This window comes from Hemiscyllium ocellatum, chromosome 9, assembly GCF_020745735.1.
Source record: "Hemiscyllium ocellatum isolate sHemOce1 chromosome 9, sHemOce1.pat.X.cur, whole genome shotgun sequence".
Taxonomy (NCBI): domain Eukaryota; kingdom Metazoa; phylum Chordata; class Chondrichthyes; order Orectolobiformes; family Hemiscylliidae; genus Hemiscyllium; species Hemiscyllium ocellatum.
This window is the reverse complement of record NC_083409.1, coordinates 49,736,083-49,755,911: the sequence shown is the minus strand read 5'-3', so window position 1 is coordinate 49,755,911 and position 19,829 is coordinate 49,736,083. Positions and strand designations below refer to the sequence as shown.

Here is a 19,829-nt window from a genome sequence, read left to right as displayed (position 1 = left end):
TTTAAGAATATGTAAATGGTGATATTAACAGGAGAGCAGGACATTACCACACAATGAATCTTACTTAGTTGCTCAGATATGCAGTCTCGCCATCCCACATAAGTGATTCCAGCTTCTCCAAACATGCAGATCTTCTCATGTTTTTAGTTCTGAGCCTATTACTTAGAAAAAACATTTAGCTGTGAAGGCGTTTTCATGTAGATTTCACTACATGTGTGAACCAGTGTTCAATCAACTACGTTATGCAAAGTAGCAGTGTAAACTAGAGGAAGACGCATAAGGAGATACAGTACTCTGGTTAGATTGGACTTTAATAGTCTTCTAATCATTAACATACAACAGACATCAGTGAACAACAGTACTTTTTACCTAATGTGGGTGAAGAGGTTAAATTCTGATTTTGCAAGGGATAGATATTTTCTTCCTCCAAGTTCTGATTATTGACATATTCAATCACGAATGTGGAACATCTTCAAACATTAATGCAATTAAAAAGATGGTGGAGGGAAGGAAACAGGTGCAGAGGGGAAACATCCAAACACAGAAAGAGCAGCAACTTTAGAGGAAAACATCCTCTGTAGGGCTCAGGAAAGAACTATGCATGAACCCTTAATTAAGGAAGATTGGTCACTGGTGATATTATGCCCACTAATCTTAGCATTCTTTCGGTGACACTGAGACAGATAAACAACAGAAGGTTGATTGAAACAACAACGAATCATCCATTGTTGGTGATGTACAAAACAGACTTCACTCTTATTATATATTGTGGGTGGCACAGTAGCTAGCACTGCTACCTCATAGCACTATGAGACCCAGGTTCAATTCCTACCTCAGGCAACTGTATGGAGTTGCACATTCTCCCTGTGTCTGTGTGGGTTTCCTCCCACAGTCCAAAGATATGCAGGTTAGGTGAATTTTATTGGGCATGCTAAATTGCCCAATAAAAGCAAATTACTGTGGATGCTGGAATCTGAAACCAAAAGGGAAAATGTCAGCTCTTTTCTCTCCTTACAGATACTGCCAGACCTGCTGAGATTTTCCAGCATTTTCTCTTTTGGATGCTAAATTGCCTGTAGTGTTGGGTGAATGGGGTAAATGTAGAGGAATAAGTCTCTGGGTGGGTTGCTCTTCGGAGGGTTGGTGTGGTCTTGTTGGGCCGAAAGGCCTGTTTCCACACTATAAGTAATCTAATCTAATCTAATCTAATCTAATCTCTTGCTTACTCCTACTCATCCACCTCCTCACTTGCACTCCTCCCCTCAAGACTCCAATCAGTCAGTTGGTCCCAATGTGTAGTTACTCCTGAGTAAGGAAACTCTCTGTTGAGGGAAGGGATAGGTTTTTTTAAGGGAAAAATACATATGCTCATTAATATATTAATTAAAATTAATTGGAGCAACAGATGAACCCAAATGTAACTCCTCCTTATCATGGATGTCTAATTCTATGTAGCCCCACCCCTGACAAAATGGTCAGAGAGCTCTTGACTTCTTCCTTGAACAGGGGCCTACTTAGTTTCCATTGACTACAACTCTTCTTTGTCAGGCTGAACATTTCCATGAATTAAACAACTACTGCTTAAACTCATCTCACTTCTCCTAAATGAAAAGAGTTACTATATGTTCCTGCATGGGTCCTATCTATGGTTGTCTTTTGTAGAATATATTAGATATTTCTTGTTCCAGATGTACTCAGGTCCATCTCGCAATTTAACTTTTAACCTGGCACATAATCTTTTTTATTCAGTCATGGAATGTGAATGTCATCGTCTGGACCAGCATTTATTGCCCATCCCCAGTTGCCCTTGAGAAGGTGGTGGTGAGCTGCCTCCTTGACCCACAATGCCATTAGGGAGAGAGTTCCAGGATTTTGACCCAGTGACAATGAAGAAATGGTGATATATTTCCAAGTCAGGATGGTGAATGGTTGGAGGGAACTTGCAGATGGTGGTGTTCCCATGTACCTGCTGCCTTTGTCCTTCTAGATGGAAATGGTTATGGGTCTGGAAGGTGCTGTCTGATGATCTTTGGTGAATTTCTACTGTAGTATCTTGTAGATATTATACAGTGCTACTACTGCGCATCAAGTGCTGGAGAGAGTGGATATTTGTGGATGTGGTGCCAAATCAAATGGACAGCGTTGTCCTGGACAGTGTAAAACTTCTTGAGTGTTGTTGTAGCTACACCCATCCATACAAGTGGGGAGTATTCCATCAAACGTCTGACTTGTGCCTGTAGATGGTGAACAGGCTTTGAAGAATCTGGAGATGAGTTACTCATCACAGAATTCCTAGCTTCTGACCTGCTCTTGTAGCCAGGGTCGTGGGTCCAGTTGGGTTTATGGTCAATGGTAACCCCAAGGATGTTGATACTGGAGGATTCAGTGATGGGAACACCATTGAATGCCAAGGGGCAATGGTTAGATTGTTTCTTACTGGTGATGGTAATAGCCTGGGATTTGTATGGTATGTATGTTACTTGCCACTTGTGAGCCTAAGCCTAGATATCGTCCAGATCTTGTTGCATTTGAACATGGACTGCCTCAGTATCTGAGGTGTTGCAAATGGTGATGAACATTGTGCAATCATTGCTGAACGTCCTGACTTCTGAGCTTATGATGGAGGGAAGATCATTGAGGATAATTGATTTTAGATAAATGACAGTACGTCCTGTTCTGTTCCTTCCCTGAATTGAAATATTTAATCAAATTTGTATTCAGTTTCCAATCTTCTGTCAGTTTCACATGGTCCCTCTCCAACACTTCTCTTCCTTAATTCCTCTGTTGCCATTTCTGGTAATAGGCAATCAACTAGTATTCACTATAACACAATGCGCTATTTCAGCTTCAGTGAGTACACTTCCTCACAGCTTGGCTTTCTGGAAGGATTTCTCTCCATTTTCCCCTGTCTCAGGAATAACTGTCGCCACATGGTTGTTGATAGCTCCTTTGACCATCTCCACCATATTTCAGCAATTGTACACCTCCTTCTCAAAACCATGCTAGATTTCGCCTTCATCCCACCCTCATCCCCCTAGCCTCTATATTCAATTATTCTGTGTGCTGTCACTACCAAACACATCTTCCCCTCCCTTTCAGTATTCTGAAGGAAGTGTTCACTCTATGGCACCCTAATCCACTGATCATTCACTGCCAACAAACTCTCTCCATCCACTGCAGGCATAGAAGATGGAATACTTGCTCCATTACCTTCTTTATCCTCATCACTCAAGGTCCAAAAACTCTGAATTACCATTATTCTTTCAATCTATTTGACTATATTTACTGCTCATAGTGCCTTCTCATACACACTGAGATCAAATGGAGATTAGGTGACTGCTTTCTGGATAAACTCCATTCAGGTTGCAAGCATGTCCCTGAGATTGTGGTGGCCTGTAATTGTAATTCTTCACCTTACTTTAACACTGCTATCTGTGTGCCTGAAGAGGTGATTATTTCAGAGAATCTCAGCATAAGCTTGAGAAACAGCACGTCCTCTTTGATTAGACAGTTTACACCCTTCGAGTAACTCACCATCCCAGTCTGAGTGCTGACCCTCTCTCTGGGTGCTCCCCTTTCACACTGGCTGCGTCCACACTCTCTCTCTGGGTATGGCCCCTTTCCCTGGGTGTGCCTCTCTGCCTCTAACTGTAAGCCCTTACCTCTAAGTGCTACCCTTTATCTTTGAGTCTTTAAAGGCTGCCCCCTTCTCTGGCTGTTGTACTGTCTTTCTATTGCTAGTGACTTCTCTCTAGCTGCTGCCTTTCTCTCTTGTTGTCACTCTCTTTCTTTAGGTGCTGCCCCTCTCTCTGAAGTGGCACCATCATTCGTAGGGATGGAACACATTCCATAGATTAGGGAAGTCTTGCTAAACTGATATAAGGCACTAGTTAGACCACAGCATGTACAGTTTTGGTCCCTTATCGAATGACAGACATAATGGGAGTAGAAACAGTCCAGAGAAGGTTGACTAGGTTACATAGAACAGTACAGGTCCTGTGAACCCCAACACACACACACACACACACACGTCTATGGGGTGGATTTTTATTTGCCGAATTATATTTGCAGATACATTCTATTTGCTCGAAAGATGCACAATCTGCAGGCAGTCAGGCAGTCAATCCATATAATGTTTGCGAATTCCACTTTGGAAATAAATCTGACTCAAGGTTGGGATACAGGCAGACTCTAACCTCATACCTTTACTGCACTGTCTGAGCTGAGATATCACCTTTTGTTATAAAACCTTAAGTTATCTCGAGAGGTGACTTAAAGGAAGTTCTGGTATTTACATAATAATGAACCGAAACTTGCAACCCATTCTAAAAGAAAAAAATCATAACAGGTTTGTTCAATATACCATTTCAGTTTCATGACACTGTAATCTTTTGCTATAAATTCTGTGTCTTACAATCTTATACTCCACAACCACCTGATGAAAGGGCAGTGCTCCGAAAGCTAGTGCTTCCAAACAAATCAGTTGGACTATAACCAAGTGTTGTATGAATTTTAATTTGTCTACCCCAGTCCAACACCAGCTCCTCCACGTCATCTCATTAACTTGTACACTTCTAAGAGTCACCTCTCTTCCTTCTTCTCTCCAGTGTGAAAAGTCCTAGCTCACTCAATCTGTCTTCATAAGACAAGCCCTCCAATCCAGGCAGCATCCTGGTAAATCTCTGTACCCTCTCTAAAGCTTCCTATAATGAGGTGACTAGAACTGGACACAATATTCCAAATGTTGTCTAACCAGGGTTTTATAGAGCTGTGCAAAACTTCCTGGCTCTTAAACTCAATCCCCCTGCTAATGAAAGCCAAAAACACCATCTGCCTTCTTAACGACCCTACCAACTTGGATGGCAACTTTTGAGGGATCTATGTATGTGGGCACCAGATCCTGCTGTTCCTCCACACTGACAAGAATCCTGTCTTTAACCCTGTATTCGGCATCCAAATTCGATCTTCCAAAATGAATCACTTTGCATTTATCCAGGTTGAACTCCATCCGCCACTTCTCAGCCCAGCTCTGCATCCTGTCAATGTCTTGTTGTATCCTGCAACAGCCCTCGACGCTATCTACAATACCATGACCTTTGTGTCATCGACAAACTTACTAACCCACCATTGTACTTCTTCAAACAAGTCATTTATAAAAACTACAAAGAGCAGAGGCAGAAGAACAGATCTATGCAGGACACAACTGACCTCCACGCTGAATCTTTCCATCCACTACCACTTGCTGTCTTCTTTCGGCCAGCCAATTCTGTTTCCAGACAGCAGCCAAATTTCCCTGTATCCCATATCTCCTAACTTTCTGTATGAGCCTACCGTGAGGAACCCTATCAAATGCCTCATTGAAATCCATTTATACCACACCAACTGCTTGATCCCTTATCTTGTCACATCCTCAAAGAACTCAATAAGGCTTGTGAGGCATGACCTGCCCCTCACAAAGCCATGCTGATTATCTGTAATCAAACTATGTTTTTCCAAATAGTCATAAATCCCATCTCTCAGAATCCTTTCCTGTACCTTGTTTACCACAGATGTAAGACTGCCTGATCTGTAATTTCCAGGGATTTCCCCTTATTCCCTTTGTTGAACTGAGGAACAACATTCGTCTTCCTCTAATCAGCTGGTACTACTCCCATGGAGAGTGAGGATGCAAAGATCATGACCAGAGGCGCAGCAATCACATTCCTAGCTTCCTGTAGTAACCTTGGATATCTCTGGTCTGTCCCTGGGGACTTATCTATCTTGATGCTTCCCAGAATTTCCAGCACATCCACTTCCTTAATATCAATCTGTTCAAGCCTATTAAGCTGGTCCACGGTGTTCTCACTATCAACAAGGTCTCTCTCTTGTGAATACTGAAGCAAAAAGCTTATTTAGGGCCCCCCTACTTCATCAGACTCCAGGCACAATTTGCCTCCACTATCCCTGATCAGCCCTACCCTCTCTCTGATCATTGTCTTATTCCTTACATACATGTAAAACACCTTTGATTTTTCCATAATCCTTCCCACCAAGGCTTTTTCATGCCCCCTCCTAACTCTCCCATCAAGTCCACACCAAACCTCCAAAGAGCATCCCACCCAGACCCACCTCCCCCTTACCCAATATCTGTAACCCTGCATTTCCCATGGCTAACACACTGAATGTGCACATCTCTGGACACTTTGGGCAATTTACCATTGGCCAATACGCCTCACCTGCAGATCTATGTGACTGTGGGAGGAAACTGGAGCACTCAGAGGAAATTCACACAAACAAGGGAGGAATGTGCAGATTCCATACTGGCAGTAGCCAAGGCTAGAATTGAACCTGTGTCCCTGGTGCTGTGAGACAGCAGTGCTAACCACTGAGCCACCATGCTGCCCAACACAGAATCTCCTTTTGGGGCATTTGACATGGCAGAGGCAGAAGAATTAGCTTCACTTTATAAGGTGGTCTAGAAGCAGAGAACATAATCTCAGAGTAAAAGGTTGCCTATTTGAAACAGACTTTTCTTCTCTGTCAGGGTTAATAAATTTGTGAGAAGATTTGTAGCTCGGGTGCTCGTTGTTGTCGTTCTGTTCGCCGCGCTGGGAATTTGTGTTGCAGATGTTTCGTCCCCTGTCTAGGTGACATCCTCAGTGCTTGGGAGCCTCCTGTGAATGATATGTGGATGACACCTTTGTAATCGTTAAAAACACAGAAATAGAGAACACACACCGGATCATCAACGCCACACTCACAGGAATCCAGTTCACTAGAGAGGAAGAAAAGGACAACCAACTCTCATTCCTAGACGTGATGGTACAGAGAATACCTAACGGAGAATTCACCACAAAGGTATATTAGGAAAGCCACACACACAGACCAAGTCCTGAACTACGAAAGCAACCACCCCAACACACACAAAAGAAATTGCATCAAGACACTGTTAAAAAGGGTCACAATACACTGCAGTACAACAGAATGGCAAAAAGAGGAAGAACACCTATACAACGTATTTGCCAAAAACGGATACCTGCGCAATTTCATCAACAGATGCCTAAGGGAAAGACAACGGAAACGAGGACATGCCGCAACCCAAAGGACTAACCACACTACCAAACATCAAGAGCATTTCCAAACTGACAGCCAGATTACTGCGACCACTAGTACTCATAACAGCACACAAACCAACAGCCACTCTCAGACAACTCACCAGAACAAAGGACCCAATAACCAACATGAGCAAAGCCAATGTAGTGTACAAAATCCCATGCAAGGACTGCACAAAACACTACATAGGACAAACAGGAAGACAGCTAACGACCCATATCCATGAACACCAACTAGCCACGAAACAACACGACCAGCTATCCTTAGTAGCCACACACGCAGATGACAAGCACAACATGAGTTTGACTGGGACAACCCTATTATCATAGGACAAGCCAAACAGCGAACAGCCAGAGAATTCCTAGAGACATGGCACTCATTCACTGATTCAATCAATAAGCACATCGACGTAGACCCAATAAACCGACCACTGCAACGGACAGCTGGAACTGACAACCGGAAGCGACAGAGCCAAACCACTATAAATGTCAGAGGAAATATCACAGAAGCGCTTCACAGAAGGCTCCCAAGCACTGAGGATGTCACCTAGACAGGGGGCAAAACATCTGCAACACAAATTCCCAGCTCGGCGAACAGAACCACAACAGGGTTAATAAATCTGCTGAACTCTTTAGGACAGAGGGCTATCGAGTCTGGGTCATTATGTGCATTCAAGGCTCAGACTTTTAATCAGGAGCAAGTTACAACTGCAGATTCAGAATGGCAGAGTGGAAAAGTGCAGCAGGTCAGCCAGCATCTGAGGAGTAGGATGGCCAACATTTCGGGTGTAAGGCCTTTGTTAGGAATATAACGACAAAAACATCGGTCCTCCTGCTCCTCAGATGCTGCCTGGCCTGCTGGGTTTTACCCAGCGCCACCCCTTTACCAACCAGACATTTCATCAGTAAGGTGATGGAGGTGTGTGTGTGTGCGCGTGTTTGGGGGGGGGGGGGGGGTTGTGATCAGATTAGCCATGAGTAGTGAGCAGACTTGATGGGTTGAATGGCCTGGTGTTGTTCCAATGTCTAAGGATTCTGGGTATTTGTATGTGCTCCAGGGTTTCCCAAAGTGATGTTCCCCCCCTCCACCCCACCCCACCCCAGTAACATACAGACACAATTCCACCGACCCCACACACACCCACACTCCCACTCCCCACCCCAAATAGTCACACACACACTCCCACTCCCCACCCCCAGTCACTCCCACACTCCCACTCCCCACCCCCAGTCACTCCCACACTCTCACTCCCACACCCCCAAACAGTCACTCCCACACTCCCACTCCCACACCCCCAAACAGTCACTCCCACACTCCCACACCCCCAAACAGTCACTCCCATACTCCCACTCCCACACCCCCAAACAGTCACTCCCATACTCCCACTCCACACCCCCAAACAGTCACAACCACTCCCCACCCGACACTCCCACTCCCCACCCCCAAACAGATACACCCACACCCCCTCATCCCCAGACACACCCACACCCCCTCACCCCCAAACAGATACACCCACACCCCCTCATCCCCAGACACACCCACACCCCCTCACCCCCAAACAGATACACCCACACCCCCTCACCCCCAAACAGACACACCCACACTCCCACCCCCTCACCCCCAAACAGATACACCCACACCCCCTCACCCCCAAACAGACACACCCACACTCCCACCCCCTCACCCCCAAACAGACACACCCACTCCCACCCCCCCCGGTCCCCGCCCTGGCGTCCCTGTGGCGCCACGCGGTGCCGCTGCTGCTGTCCCGGAGTGTCGGTGTCGGTGTCCGCCCGCGGAGAGACATGGCCGGCCTGAGCGCGGTGGCCGATGTACAGATCGACCCCGACGGGGTTTTCAAATACATCCTGGTGAGGGTGAGCCGGAGGGGCGGCTCGGAGCACAAGGACATCGTCAGGGGCACCAAGACCGCCGAGTTTCACAGTGAGTGTCCGCGCCGGGGGGGGAGTGCGGGGGGTCAGGGCCTTGGGCAATGGGCCTGGGCCTGGGCCTTTGGGGGGCTACAGCTGGGCTCTAGGCCCAGGTCTGGGTCCTGGCCCCTATCCACCGCCCTCTCGCTTCCCAATCCATAATTCCAGTTTTGAACCACTTTTAAACATTGGTACAGAGTGCCCTGGGTCTGAGCCATATACAGAGTTACACAGGATCCTGTGCAAGGGCAAGGCCAGAGGGTAGAGTTTCACCCTGGCAGCCACAAACACCCCCCCACACAAGCCCAGCTGTTTTCACACTTACAAGTCAAGTCAGGTCGACAAGTTAGAGTTACTGGATTAGTGGAGCTGGATTCCTGATGAAGGGTTTTGCCCGAAACGTCGATTTCCCTGCTCCTTGGATGCTGCCTGAACTGCTGTGCTCTTCCAGCACCACTCTAATCCATAATCTGGTTTCCAGCATCTGTAGTCATTGTTTTTCTGCCTAAGTCAGAGTTACTGTTTACGCCAACAGACTGTGCTGTTTGGTGCCAATGCTAGTGGAGACTTAAAGCTTTAAGCCCCTGTGGTGGTGTACCACCCTGGCAATCCGCAAGCAACCAAAGGTTACCTTAAGTCCACTCTAGGTGTACACTTCAGGTCAAGCAGAAGATATTGGTGACGGGACAAGTTTTTTCAGACCTCATCATTGATGTTTTTAGAAATTATTCACAGAAAAAGAATGGCTCTCGAGGCTTTCCTCATTTTGGATAATGTACCTAGCCATCCTCCCACCATCGCTCAGCTTTCTGAAAACGTCAAAGTGCTAGTTCTACCTCCAGCTACAACCTATCTCCTTCAAACCATGGACCGAGGTGTAATAGTAGCTTTTAAAGTTTATTATTTAAGGCACACATTTAAGAAGCTGATTGCAGCTACTGAGGGGATATAAGGACAGTGTTCTTCAATTTTGGAAGAGCTTTAACAGCAAGAATGTTTTAATTTTTGAGTAACATTTTTGGTGGTCTGCCACAACCTTATTTTTTCCATAAGTCCTTTTTTTTTTGCAGTTTTCTATCGCACAAGGTCACATAAGAATAGAAGTATTGCGTTGTAGCAGAAAGGACTGAATCTTCCTCCCTGACTCCATAAGGTTGGACTCCCTTTCCACTTAAAATCTGTCTAACCCAGCCCTGAATGCAACCAATAATCCAGACTCAACTGCTCACTGAAAAAGAGAATTCCAAACACTAACAGCCACCTGAGAAAAATTCCTCTTCATATCTTCATTAAGTGGGATGCTTCTTATTTTGAAACTGTTACTATTGGGGATTCCTCAGAGAGAAACATCCAGTCACCATTTATACTGCTGTGACCCCTCAAGTCATTTGTGCTTTACTAAGATCACTTCTACTTTCACTGACTCTACAAAAAAAAGACAAATTTGAGAATCTGTTACACTTCTCAATTGCCACACAAAATTCTTTTCAACTTGTCAAACACGTCCTGTCTGCCCTGATACTTCCCAGTTTCAAAGTCTTCTTTTTCTCTGCTCAGTTGAATTATAGATCCACGAAAGGAGGCACTGTGTCGACAGAAGCAAAGTACATGAACTTTCTGTTACTCTATTACTTAATGCAGTAGCAAGGTATCAGCTTATTTTAATAGCTTGCAAATGGGGTACCATGTTTTGATCATAACAGAATTAACAGGAGCAGGAGTAGGTCATCTAGTCAGTTGAGCCTGCTCCACCCCTTAAGATCATGGCTGACCTTCTCATCGACTCAGCTCCACTTATCTGCACGTTCACTATAACCCTTAAGACCTCGACTATTCAAAAATCTATCTTTGTCTTAAAAACATTCAACAAGAAACAACTGCTTCACTGGGTAAGGAATTCTACAGATTCACAACCCTTTGGGTGAAGAAGTTCCTCCTCAACTCAGTGCTAAATATGCTCCCCCTTGTTTTGAGGCTATTCCCCTGCTTCTAGTTTCACTCACCAGTGGAAACAACATCCCTGCTTCTATCCTATCTATTCCCTTCATAATTTTATATGTTTCTGTAAGATTTCCCCCACTCCCCCTCTAAGTTCCAGTGAGTACAGTCCCAGTCTACTCAATCTCTCCTCGTAAGACAACCCTGACATGTCTTGAATCAACCTAGTGAAGCTCCTCTGCACCAGTGCCAGTTCATCCAGCCTCGAGTAAGGAGACCAAAATTGTCCACAGTACTCTAGGTGTGGTCTCACCAGCACCCTATACAGCTGTAGCATAACCTCCCTATTTTTAAACTCCATCCCTCTAGCAGTGAAGGACAATGTTCCATTTGCCTTCTTAATTGCCTGCTGCACCTGCAAACTAACTATGATTCATGCACAAGTACACCCAGATCCCTCTGCACAGCAGCATGCTGCAATTTTTCACCATTTAACCAAGGTGTTCAGAAAATGAGGAAACACATCTGTACACATACAACTAACTCGACAGCAGTTGATCAGTGTTGAAAACGTTTAAAAGTTAACAAGTAAAATATAATTTCTTTTTCTTATTGGCCCTTCATGTTGATTTGTTTCCTTTTGATTGGCGATGTATGTTGCAGTGGCATTTGAATACTGAGAGAATACGATGCGGAGTAATTAAGGAATTTCTACATAGATAGGAGTGAAAAATTTAGACTTTTCAGTTGTGATGAGATGAATATGCAATGAGTTTTTGGATATTCTCCGATTAATCTGTTCAGAGATGGTATGACATTTCTCTAGAGCAAATTTGACCTGAACCCTGTCGTCCTGGCCCAGAGGTAAGGACATTTCAACTGCACCACAAGGTCCCAATCAAATAGATTTGTATGTCACTCCTACGTCTGCTGTTTTAATGGGGCTGCTAACCAGTGAATTTTAAATGATTGACAACACACAGGGTTGCTCAACTGTTTTATGAAGCATTCTTCTATTAATATATAATCTAGATTAAATGCGCAACACTAGTTATTAATACAGTCAGTTCTGCTTGAACGCTTGTTTCTTCAACATGAATTGGTTTATGTTTGAAGAATTTAGACTTACTTGTAGAATCCGAACTTGCCTTACCCTGTATTGGCTATAATGCGATTCCGGCCCCATTAGTTTAAATAGGACAGCTACTGCACGATTTTCTTTTAACATGAGATCACATGAGACTGGAACTGTTGCGTTTTATCAGAACCAACTGTACAAGTGACTGGCTGGAAGTGTTACTCATTGAAATGATATGGAAGAGCTCTTCATGTTCTGCACTTGTCAGACTGCAAGTTCATGTGTTTATCTCATTTGAATTGTGCCTGTCAATTCAGTTCCCACTCTCTGCCTGACCTCAATGTCACATTCAACTAATTTTTCACTGTAGGTCCTTTTATGTTAGTGTTATGATTCTGAGAGAACTGTTCACTGAAGCATTTTGTCTTGAAGTACCATTCTCCCTTGTTTAAGTGTTGTTTGATCCCCATTAGGCACACTGGAGAAAGTTCACATGTTTCGCACTTGATAAGAGCTTGGAAAGGTTGGGCGTTGGCTGCAAGCAAAAGCCTTTCCCAGCAGAGCCAAAACTATCTGAGCAGCACAGTGGTAGTCATTCACTGCGTAAGATGTTGAGATGTAACATATGGGAAGAGGCTTTTGTTGTTTTGACTTTGAGAAGGATGATTGATTATGTAAATTACTTTAAAGATACTGTTTGTACTACATATTCCATTTCTTGTTCAATATTAGACTTATCTGTTGGTAGTGACTGACTTTGATTTCACATTGAAGGGACCAAGCTTCGGTGATTGGTGTTCTGAGAGATGTAATGTTAAGGAAGTGAGAATTATCAGGAGCAAACGTAGTCAGAGTTGATTTGTAAGCAAGATTATTGAAAATCAAAATGAGAGGACGCGAGATTGCGGAGTTTGGTGGAATACAGGTTATAGGAATAAGTAAGTTAAGCAAATCAACTATAATCACAGTAATTGCGATTTAAGAATTGAGGTGGTAACTATTCTACTCCAATCATTGCGTTGCGCACTGGCAATGCAATGACATTTCTAAGCCAAGGTGTTCATGAATGTTTCAAAATTTAAGACTTAATGATTGGTCATTCCATGAAGAGAGATACAAGACTCATTAACATTACTCCTTCGTGACTTTAGTTCCGGGAGTATCCTGGGTTAGACAATTTAAATCTATTAAACAGGCAGGTTGGTATGGTAGATGATGCAACTCACTCTCATCTTGCTGCAGATAATATTTTTGAAAAATTGGCTCCTGAAATGGAGAAGCTGGAGCTGGAGTGCAAGTGCCTAGGTGGTGGAAAAATTGATCACAACAGCAAGGAGAAAAAAATTCGTGTGTTTGGTGTTTCCACGGTGAGTTACCTACTGCAGTTCCTAAGGCACAGTGAAAGGTAACTTAAGCATTGAAAATAATAGTGTATTTTGAAAACTCCCTCTCATGAATAATTTACTCTCTGCTACCTTTACCTAGCTTCCTATTGTTTGTGAATGCCATATATGTGTTAAAACTCAGGACCCAGTCCTTGCATCCTATAGCTACCTATGCAAAGTGGTTGTCAGCTCATATTTATTTACTTCAGTTGTAATTTTTGCAGTCCCTATTAATTGATGCAGTCCTTCAACCCTTTCCATATTTATCATAGCTGCTGCAGGATATGCTACAGCCAGAGGGTAAATATTTCAATGATGCAGCTGATATGCAAGGAATAATCCTATTGGATGCATGCAATCACAGAAGCTCCTAAGCTGCCTTGTTTTTCAGACCATAATCTGTGTTTTTTTATTTGATAGGAGGAGCACACTAAATGGCTGGTGCTCGGGCAATGTAATAGCAAAGCTATTATAATATAATCAAACAAAGTCAGCATGCTTCAAAAAAGGAAAATCATATCTGACAAGTGCATCATAATTATTTGAGGAGGTTACAAGCAAGATTGATACAGGTGAACCAGTGGATTTTCAAAAGTGTTTGAAAAGACACTGCACATAACGCTATGTAATAAGAGAAGAACCCATGCTATGGGGATACTGTATCACCATGGATAGCTGATTGGCTAAGTAATAGCAAATAGAGAATTGGATAATGGATATTTTAATGATCGCACCTCCAACTGGTTGAGTGCCACAATTATTCACAATATATCACTAACTTGGATGAGGGAAGTTCACAGATGGCACAAAAATATTTGGGAAGGTAAGTGTTGAGGGTGGCTCAAGAGTCCATCAAGGGTCATAGATACATTACATGAACGGACAGAAACCTTGCAGATGGAATGTGGGGACATGAGATTATGCACTTTGGCAAGAAGAATTGGGGAACTGGCGTTGAGCTGGTATATGGGATGGCAAATAGACATTAATTCAAAAAGATTGAAGTATAAAAATAGTGACGTCTTGATGCAAGGTGCAAGTTAGATCACACCTGCAATACTGTGAACTGTTTGTACCCTTATCTAAAGAAGGACATATTAATATTATTCTCTAGTTGGACCAAGGTATGGAGGGATTTTCTTATGCAAAGATGTGAATAGGTTGGGCCTGTACACATTGGAGTTTAGAGAAATGAGTGGTAATATTGAAGCATGTATGCTTTTTGGGTATTTGAGAGTTTGTTTTTATTGTGGGAGAGTCTGTGATTAGAGGGCATAATTAGGTGTAAGGTATTGCCAATTTAAAACAGAAATGAAGAGGAATTTCATCAATCACAAAGTACCGAAACTGTGGAATTCTTTATAGCAAAACCATAGAGACAGGGTCATTGCCCATTTCAGCTTGAGCATATTTAATGCTAATCAGTAAGAGAATCAGGGGTTAGTGGGAAAGGCATGGATCAGACATGGTTTCATTAAATAACGGAGCGTACTTGATGAATAGCCTATTTCTACTTCATCTTATGGTCTTCTAGAAGCAGCTCATGACACCATGTTTACATTAGCCACCAGGTGAGGCAGTCCTCCGGTACATGCTGCTTCTGCTACAACCGAAATATTTCTGAAATGTGCCTCTTGAATTTCAGGCTGCACTTAGGAAACCCCCAGATGATGTAGCTCTCCTTTAAACCCTTGGGAAACAATCACCATTTCCTGCATTCTTTATGTTTATGCTTTGCAAATAGTCTTTACATAAAAAATGTGATAATATAGGAGGGCTAACAAGAACAGTCAGTGTAGAGAAAGTGAGGACTGCAAATCCTGGAGATCAAAGTCGAAGAGTCAGAAAGTAATTTAAAGAGCTGGAGCTGTTCCATCTCTACAAATCCACCATTCCAAGACCACCACCGCTTCTACTTTCTTCAAATATTAACTTTTATCATCTTTTGTACAGCTCCTTTTCGATTCAGCAATGGATAAGTACATGATATGCCATACACTTGTGTTGGTGTATTGTGTGTGACATATAGCACTGAATTATGTTCTGCCCAGCTGTTTGTCTTTAGTGGTGGGAGTTTGTGTGCTGGTTTGCTGCATGGTTTCAATATGAATGGTGTTCAAACACCTGCCAGCTTGACATGTTTCTGCAGGCCATTCCCCTACTTAACTTCCTTTTAATGGTGTGAAACACTGGGTTTTACATTGAACCAGTCATACCTCATACTTTTTCCAAAATGAAATCTATTATGAAAATGCTATTTCATCTTTAAAAGTACTCTCTTTCCATGATATTCTTTATGGGGTTACTTAAGTTCATTGTCTGTGTTACATTGACATGCATGTGAGACTGGCTATGAACTCAGAGGAGCAGTGCAGTTTCAACTCCTGCATTTCAGTGTGGAGGTCAGCTCTTTAATTGGAGAATTGGACTTGAATTCCTCACTAACTGTGGGATTCGGTGCTTTTAATTGTACTGATGTGAATCATGATGAGATTCAGCATGTTCAGATCTGGTTGTGCAGCTTCATAGTTTCAAGCCATGTTCCCTGAAATAAGTTGAACAAATATCTCTCTGCTTAGGTGCCTTTCAACCATTCCTTGAGTCAACTTCTTTTAATAATTGCTGGTGTTTACATGTGCTGGCATATCGACTTGTTCACGATATGTTTGCACATTGGATAAAGCACTGATTGCCACAATTCTTTCCTGAAAGTACTGTAATGCACAACCTCCACCTGCATGGCATAGTGGGCAAGGATTCAAGAAATTTGTTAGGATACTCATTTTCTTGTGTTAGGTGCTTGTCCCAACAACAAGGCTTTTTGTGGCAGGTCTGTTTACAAGTTATGTTGTGAATCTCTTCAGGTCCTGTGAGTGCCCCTTCAATACAAACTAATTGATCAACTTTAAATCATTGCTGTCTTCTCACTGACGGCCAAAGATTGAGATTTGATTGATAAATACAACACATTTTGATGTATCAACACATTTGATAATGTTCTCCATGGTAGGCTCATTCAGAATGTAAGGAGGCATGGGATACAGGCAAATCTGGCTGTCTGGATACAGAATTGGCTGGCCCATAGAAGACAGAGGTGGTAGTAGATGGAAAGTATTCAGTCTGGAGCTCAGTGACCAGTGTTGTTCCGCAGGGACCTGTTCTGGAACCTCTAACTTTTCTGATTTTTATAAGTGACTTGGTTAAGGAAATGGAAGGATGGGTTAGTAAGTTTGCCGATGACTCAAATGTTGGTGGAGTTGTGGATAGTGTAGAGGGCTGTTGCAGGTTGCAATGGGACATTGATAGGTTGAGCTGGGCTGACAAGTGACAGATGGAATTCAACCTGGAAAATGTGAAGTGATTCATTTTGGAAGGTCGAATTTGAAAGCAGATTACACGGTTTTGAGTTTGGTATGATTATTGCCAGACGTGCTGACTTTTTCCAGTAATTTTTTAAAAAGGGTTTAACATATCCAAGTTCTGTATCTTCCATGGTTCTGCTCTCAAAATACTATAGTACAGTGATGCTAAGAGTTGCTGCAATTTTTTCCTGGTAGAGGTAACAAAATGTTTATGTGCAGTTGCTAATTGTGAATACTAGCATTGCCATAGATCTGTGCAATGTTTCCTCACTTCTGGACCTCAGCTTTAAATCCAGACCAGAGTAGAGGTGTCTTTATGAATTTGGAATCTATTGGGGTAAACTTTTCTTGGTTCATTAACTTGTTATAGAATTGTCAATATGCTTGTGATTATAATTTTATCAATAGCAAACAGGGCAAATGTACGCATGTTACCTGGTTAACTAAAGCTGATACTAACATGCCTGAGTGTGGTAAATAACTTGCTTTTCTTTGGGGAAAAAAACTTGTTCTTGCAGTATAAATAAAGATATTCTGGAATATATTGGGTAGTAATTTATCTCCAATTGAGCTGCACAATGTTACCATCATTTTCAACTCTTTTACCTCTGGTATAAATTTGAAGAGTTATGTTGCCTCACTCTTTATTGTTTTCTCTTCCTATACGTACTCTTATCGCTAGATGTGGTGTGCTCCTTCTGTTGGGCATGATTTTGAGTTGCCTGTAATGGGTAAAACTGTAATCTGGGGTGACTTAAAGTTGACCATATTCTCTGCACTGTGAACCTACCAACATTCAGTTGCATTTGTGCCCCTCTGTCTCCCAAAGCATGACCAAAATGATGTAGTTTTCATTTTAAGAATTGAATTGGCTGCATTTAAAGTAAATGTCCAGCTTTACCAATAACGGGTTTCAGTTTTGCCAATATTATTCTCTGGCCACAGCAAATTCACTCAAGTAGTCTGTGCAGCCAGATTTTGTATGTTGCATCACCATGATTGGCTGTTTAGTTATGTTCTGGTGCTGCAGAAGATAATAACAGACAGGGGAGACTTGTTACCAGCTTTATACATGTGCTGACCTTGCTTTACTGAAGAGTTGTGAAATTGATTATATCCCTGTAAAGTAGCTTGAAAGATTCTTAGTCTAAGCCTGCCATTTAAATGCACATTTTTGTCATCATGAACCACCAGAGGTGAAGTTAGAGTTTTTTGATGAGTTTCTTTGTCCCTTGTCCTACTGAAATCATACCAACATTAATGTTAACCAACAGCATTGCAACAATAAAAGCAAACTGTTTTGATTCTAGAACTTCCTGGCAGGTCTGCCATCATATTTCACGTTGAGTATAATTTCAGAACGGAATGGAGGTGAAATGTGATGGATAAAGTAGAAAATGGAAATCGTAAATAACAAAGATATCTTGGTAAAAGGCAAAGTAATGCTTGTACTAAATAAAAAAAGCATTGGCCAGATTTGATGATAATGGCAGAGTAATGAACAACTGCGCCTGAAAGCAAAAACATGAAAACAAGAAATGGGCTTGCACTTGACAAGGAATCCAAAGTTGTTCAACTCTATGTTGAGTCCAGAAGACTGTAAAGTGTTCTATAAGATGAGGAGGTGCTGTTCCTCAAGCTTGCTTTGGGTTCCACTGGGACTGTGCAGCAGGCCAGGGACAAAGATGTTAGCAAGATTGTAAATTAAAATGGCAAGCAACCTAAAGTTTGAGGTTGTGCTAGTACACAAAGCAGAAGTGTTCCACAAAGCAAGCCTCTAGTTTACCTTTGTCCTCCCTAATGTGCAAGAGACAGTGTGGAGGCTTTGGAGTCTGTGCCTAATCCAGTTCTTAACCTTGGGGGTTTAGATAGGGTTGACCATGAGAACGTTTTTCCACGTATGGAGTCAGATATTACGAGGGAGCATAGCTTTAAATTAAGGGGTGGTAGGTATAGGACAGACGTTGGGGTAGATTCTTTACTCAACAAGTCGTGAGTTCATGGAATGCCCTGCCAGTAACAGTTGTGGACTCTCCCTCTTTAAGGGCATTTAAACGGGCATTGGATAGACATATGGAGGAAAGTGGGCTAGTGTAGGTTAGATGGGCTCGGATCGGCGCAACATCGAGGGCCGAAGGGCCTGTACTGCGCTGTATTTTTCTATGTTCTATGCTCTCACCTTTATTGATATTTTCATATCAAGAACAGGAAATATGGATTAACTTATTGAGTGAGGCTATAATGCACTGCAAGACCAAATATAATTGATAACTTACTGTTTTGTTTGTCTTAGGGTTTTGGGAAAGCAGATCACGCCGTCTCTGTGGAAAAACTGAAATCAGTGTACAAGGATTATGAAATAACATGGTCAGACGATACCAAGTAAAATCACCACGTGGAATCCTATTCATCAGCAGATTTATTATTTAACTGCATTGTTTTAGTGATGTGATTTCAATGTTTCCACATGCAAGTCATTTCTTTATGGTATTCAGTTGAGCTATGGTAGTGTTACAGAACTTTGTATACTGTGATATTAAACTATATCCATATAGAATGTACTTTTGAAATACTTTGTCCAATAAATTATATGTTCTGAGTTTCTCTCAAATGCATTCTGTGAATTTTTTTCAGTAGACTTTGCTGTGCTGTAAAATAATTTATTTTATTTTTGTGCAGTTCTAGTACAAATAATGTTTTGTGTTGATCACAGAAAGCAACTTTACACATATCTTTTTAAAATATTCCTTTATTATAAAAGAATGCCTTATCTCAGAGGTTCCGAGCTCTGGTGAATATGTCACACTGAAGTTTATTGTTTTGTGGCTTTTTTAAAATCTTAGTAGATCAAGATTTTATTGGCTGGAGAGCATCACAATTGTTTACACTTATAGCTTTAAGAGAAAAATAGAAAATACTGCAAATATTCATTGGTTTTGATGAAAGGTCATAGATTTGAAACGATAAGTCTAATTCTCTCTGCCTAGAAGCTGCCAGACTTCTTGAGTTTGCCAGTATTTTCTGTTTTACTTTGGATTTCCAG

At 42.3% G+C, this 19,829-nt stretch overlaps 1 protein-coding gene across 2 annotated transcripts; it reads left to right on the top strand.

Annotated features, from left to right (window-relative positions):
• The first annotated feature begins 8,784 nt into the window (after window positions 1–8,784).
• Window positions 8,785–19,397, top strand: si:dkey-51e6.1. Of its 2 annotated transcripts, none has more exons than XM_060830284.1 (3): window positions 8,785–9,036; window positions 13,282–13,444; window positions 19,080–19,397. In XM_060830284.1, the coding sequence occupies exons 1-3, from the start codon at window positions 8,898–8,900 to the stop codon at window positions 19,120–19,122; spliced, it is 345 nt and encodes a 114-aa protein (XP_060686267.1). In that variant the 5' UTR covers window positions 8,785–8,897; the 3' UTR covers window positions 19,123–19,397. The 2 variants fall into 2 exon arrangements, with proteins under 2 accessions (XP_060686267.1, XP_060686266.1); XM_060830283.1 differs by having other exon boundaries at window positions 8,802–9,036; window positions 13,282–13,406.
• Window positions 19,398–19,829: the final 432 nt, after the last annotated feature.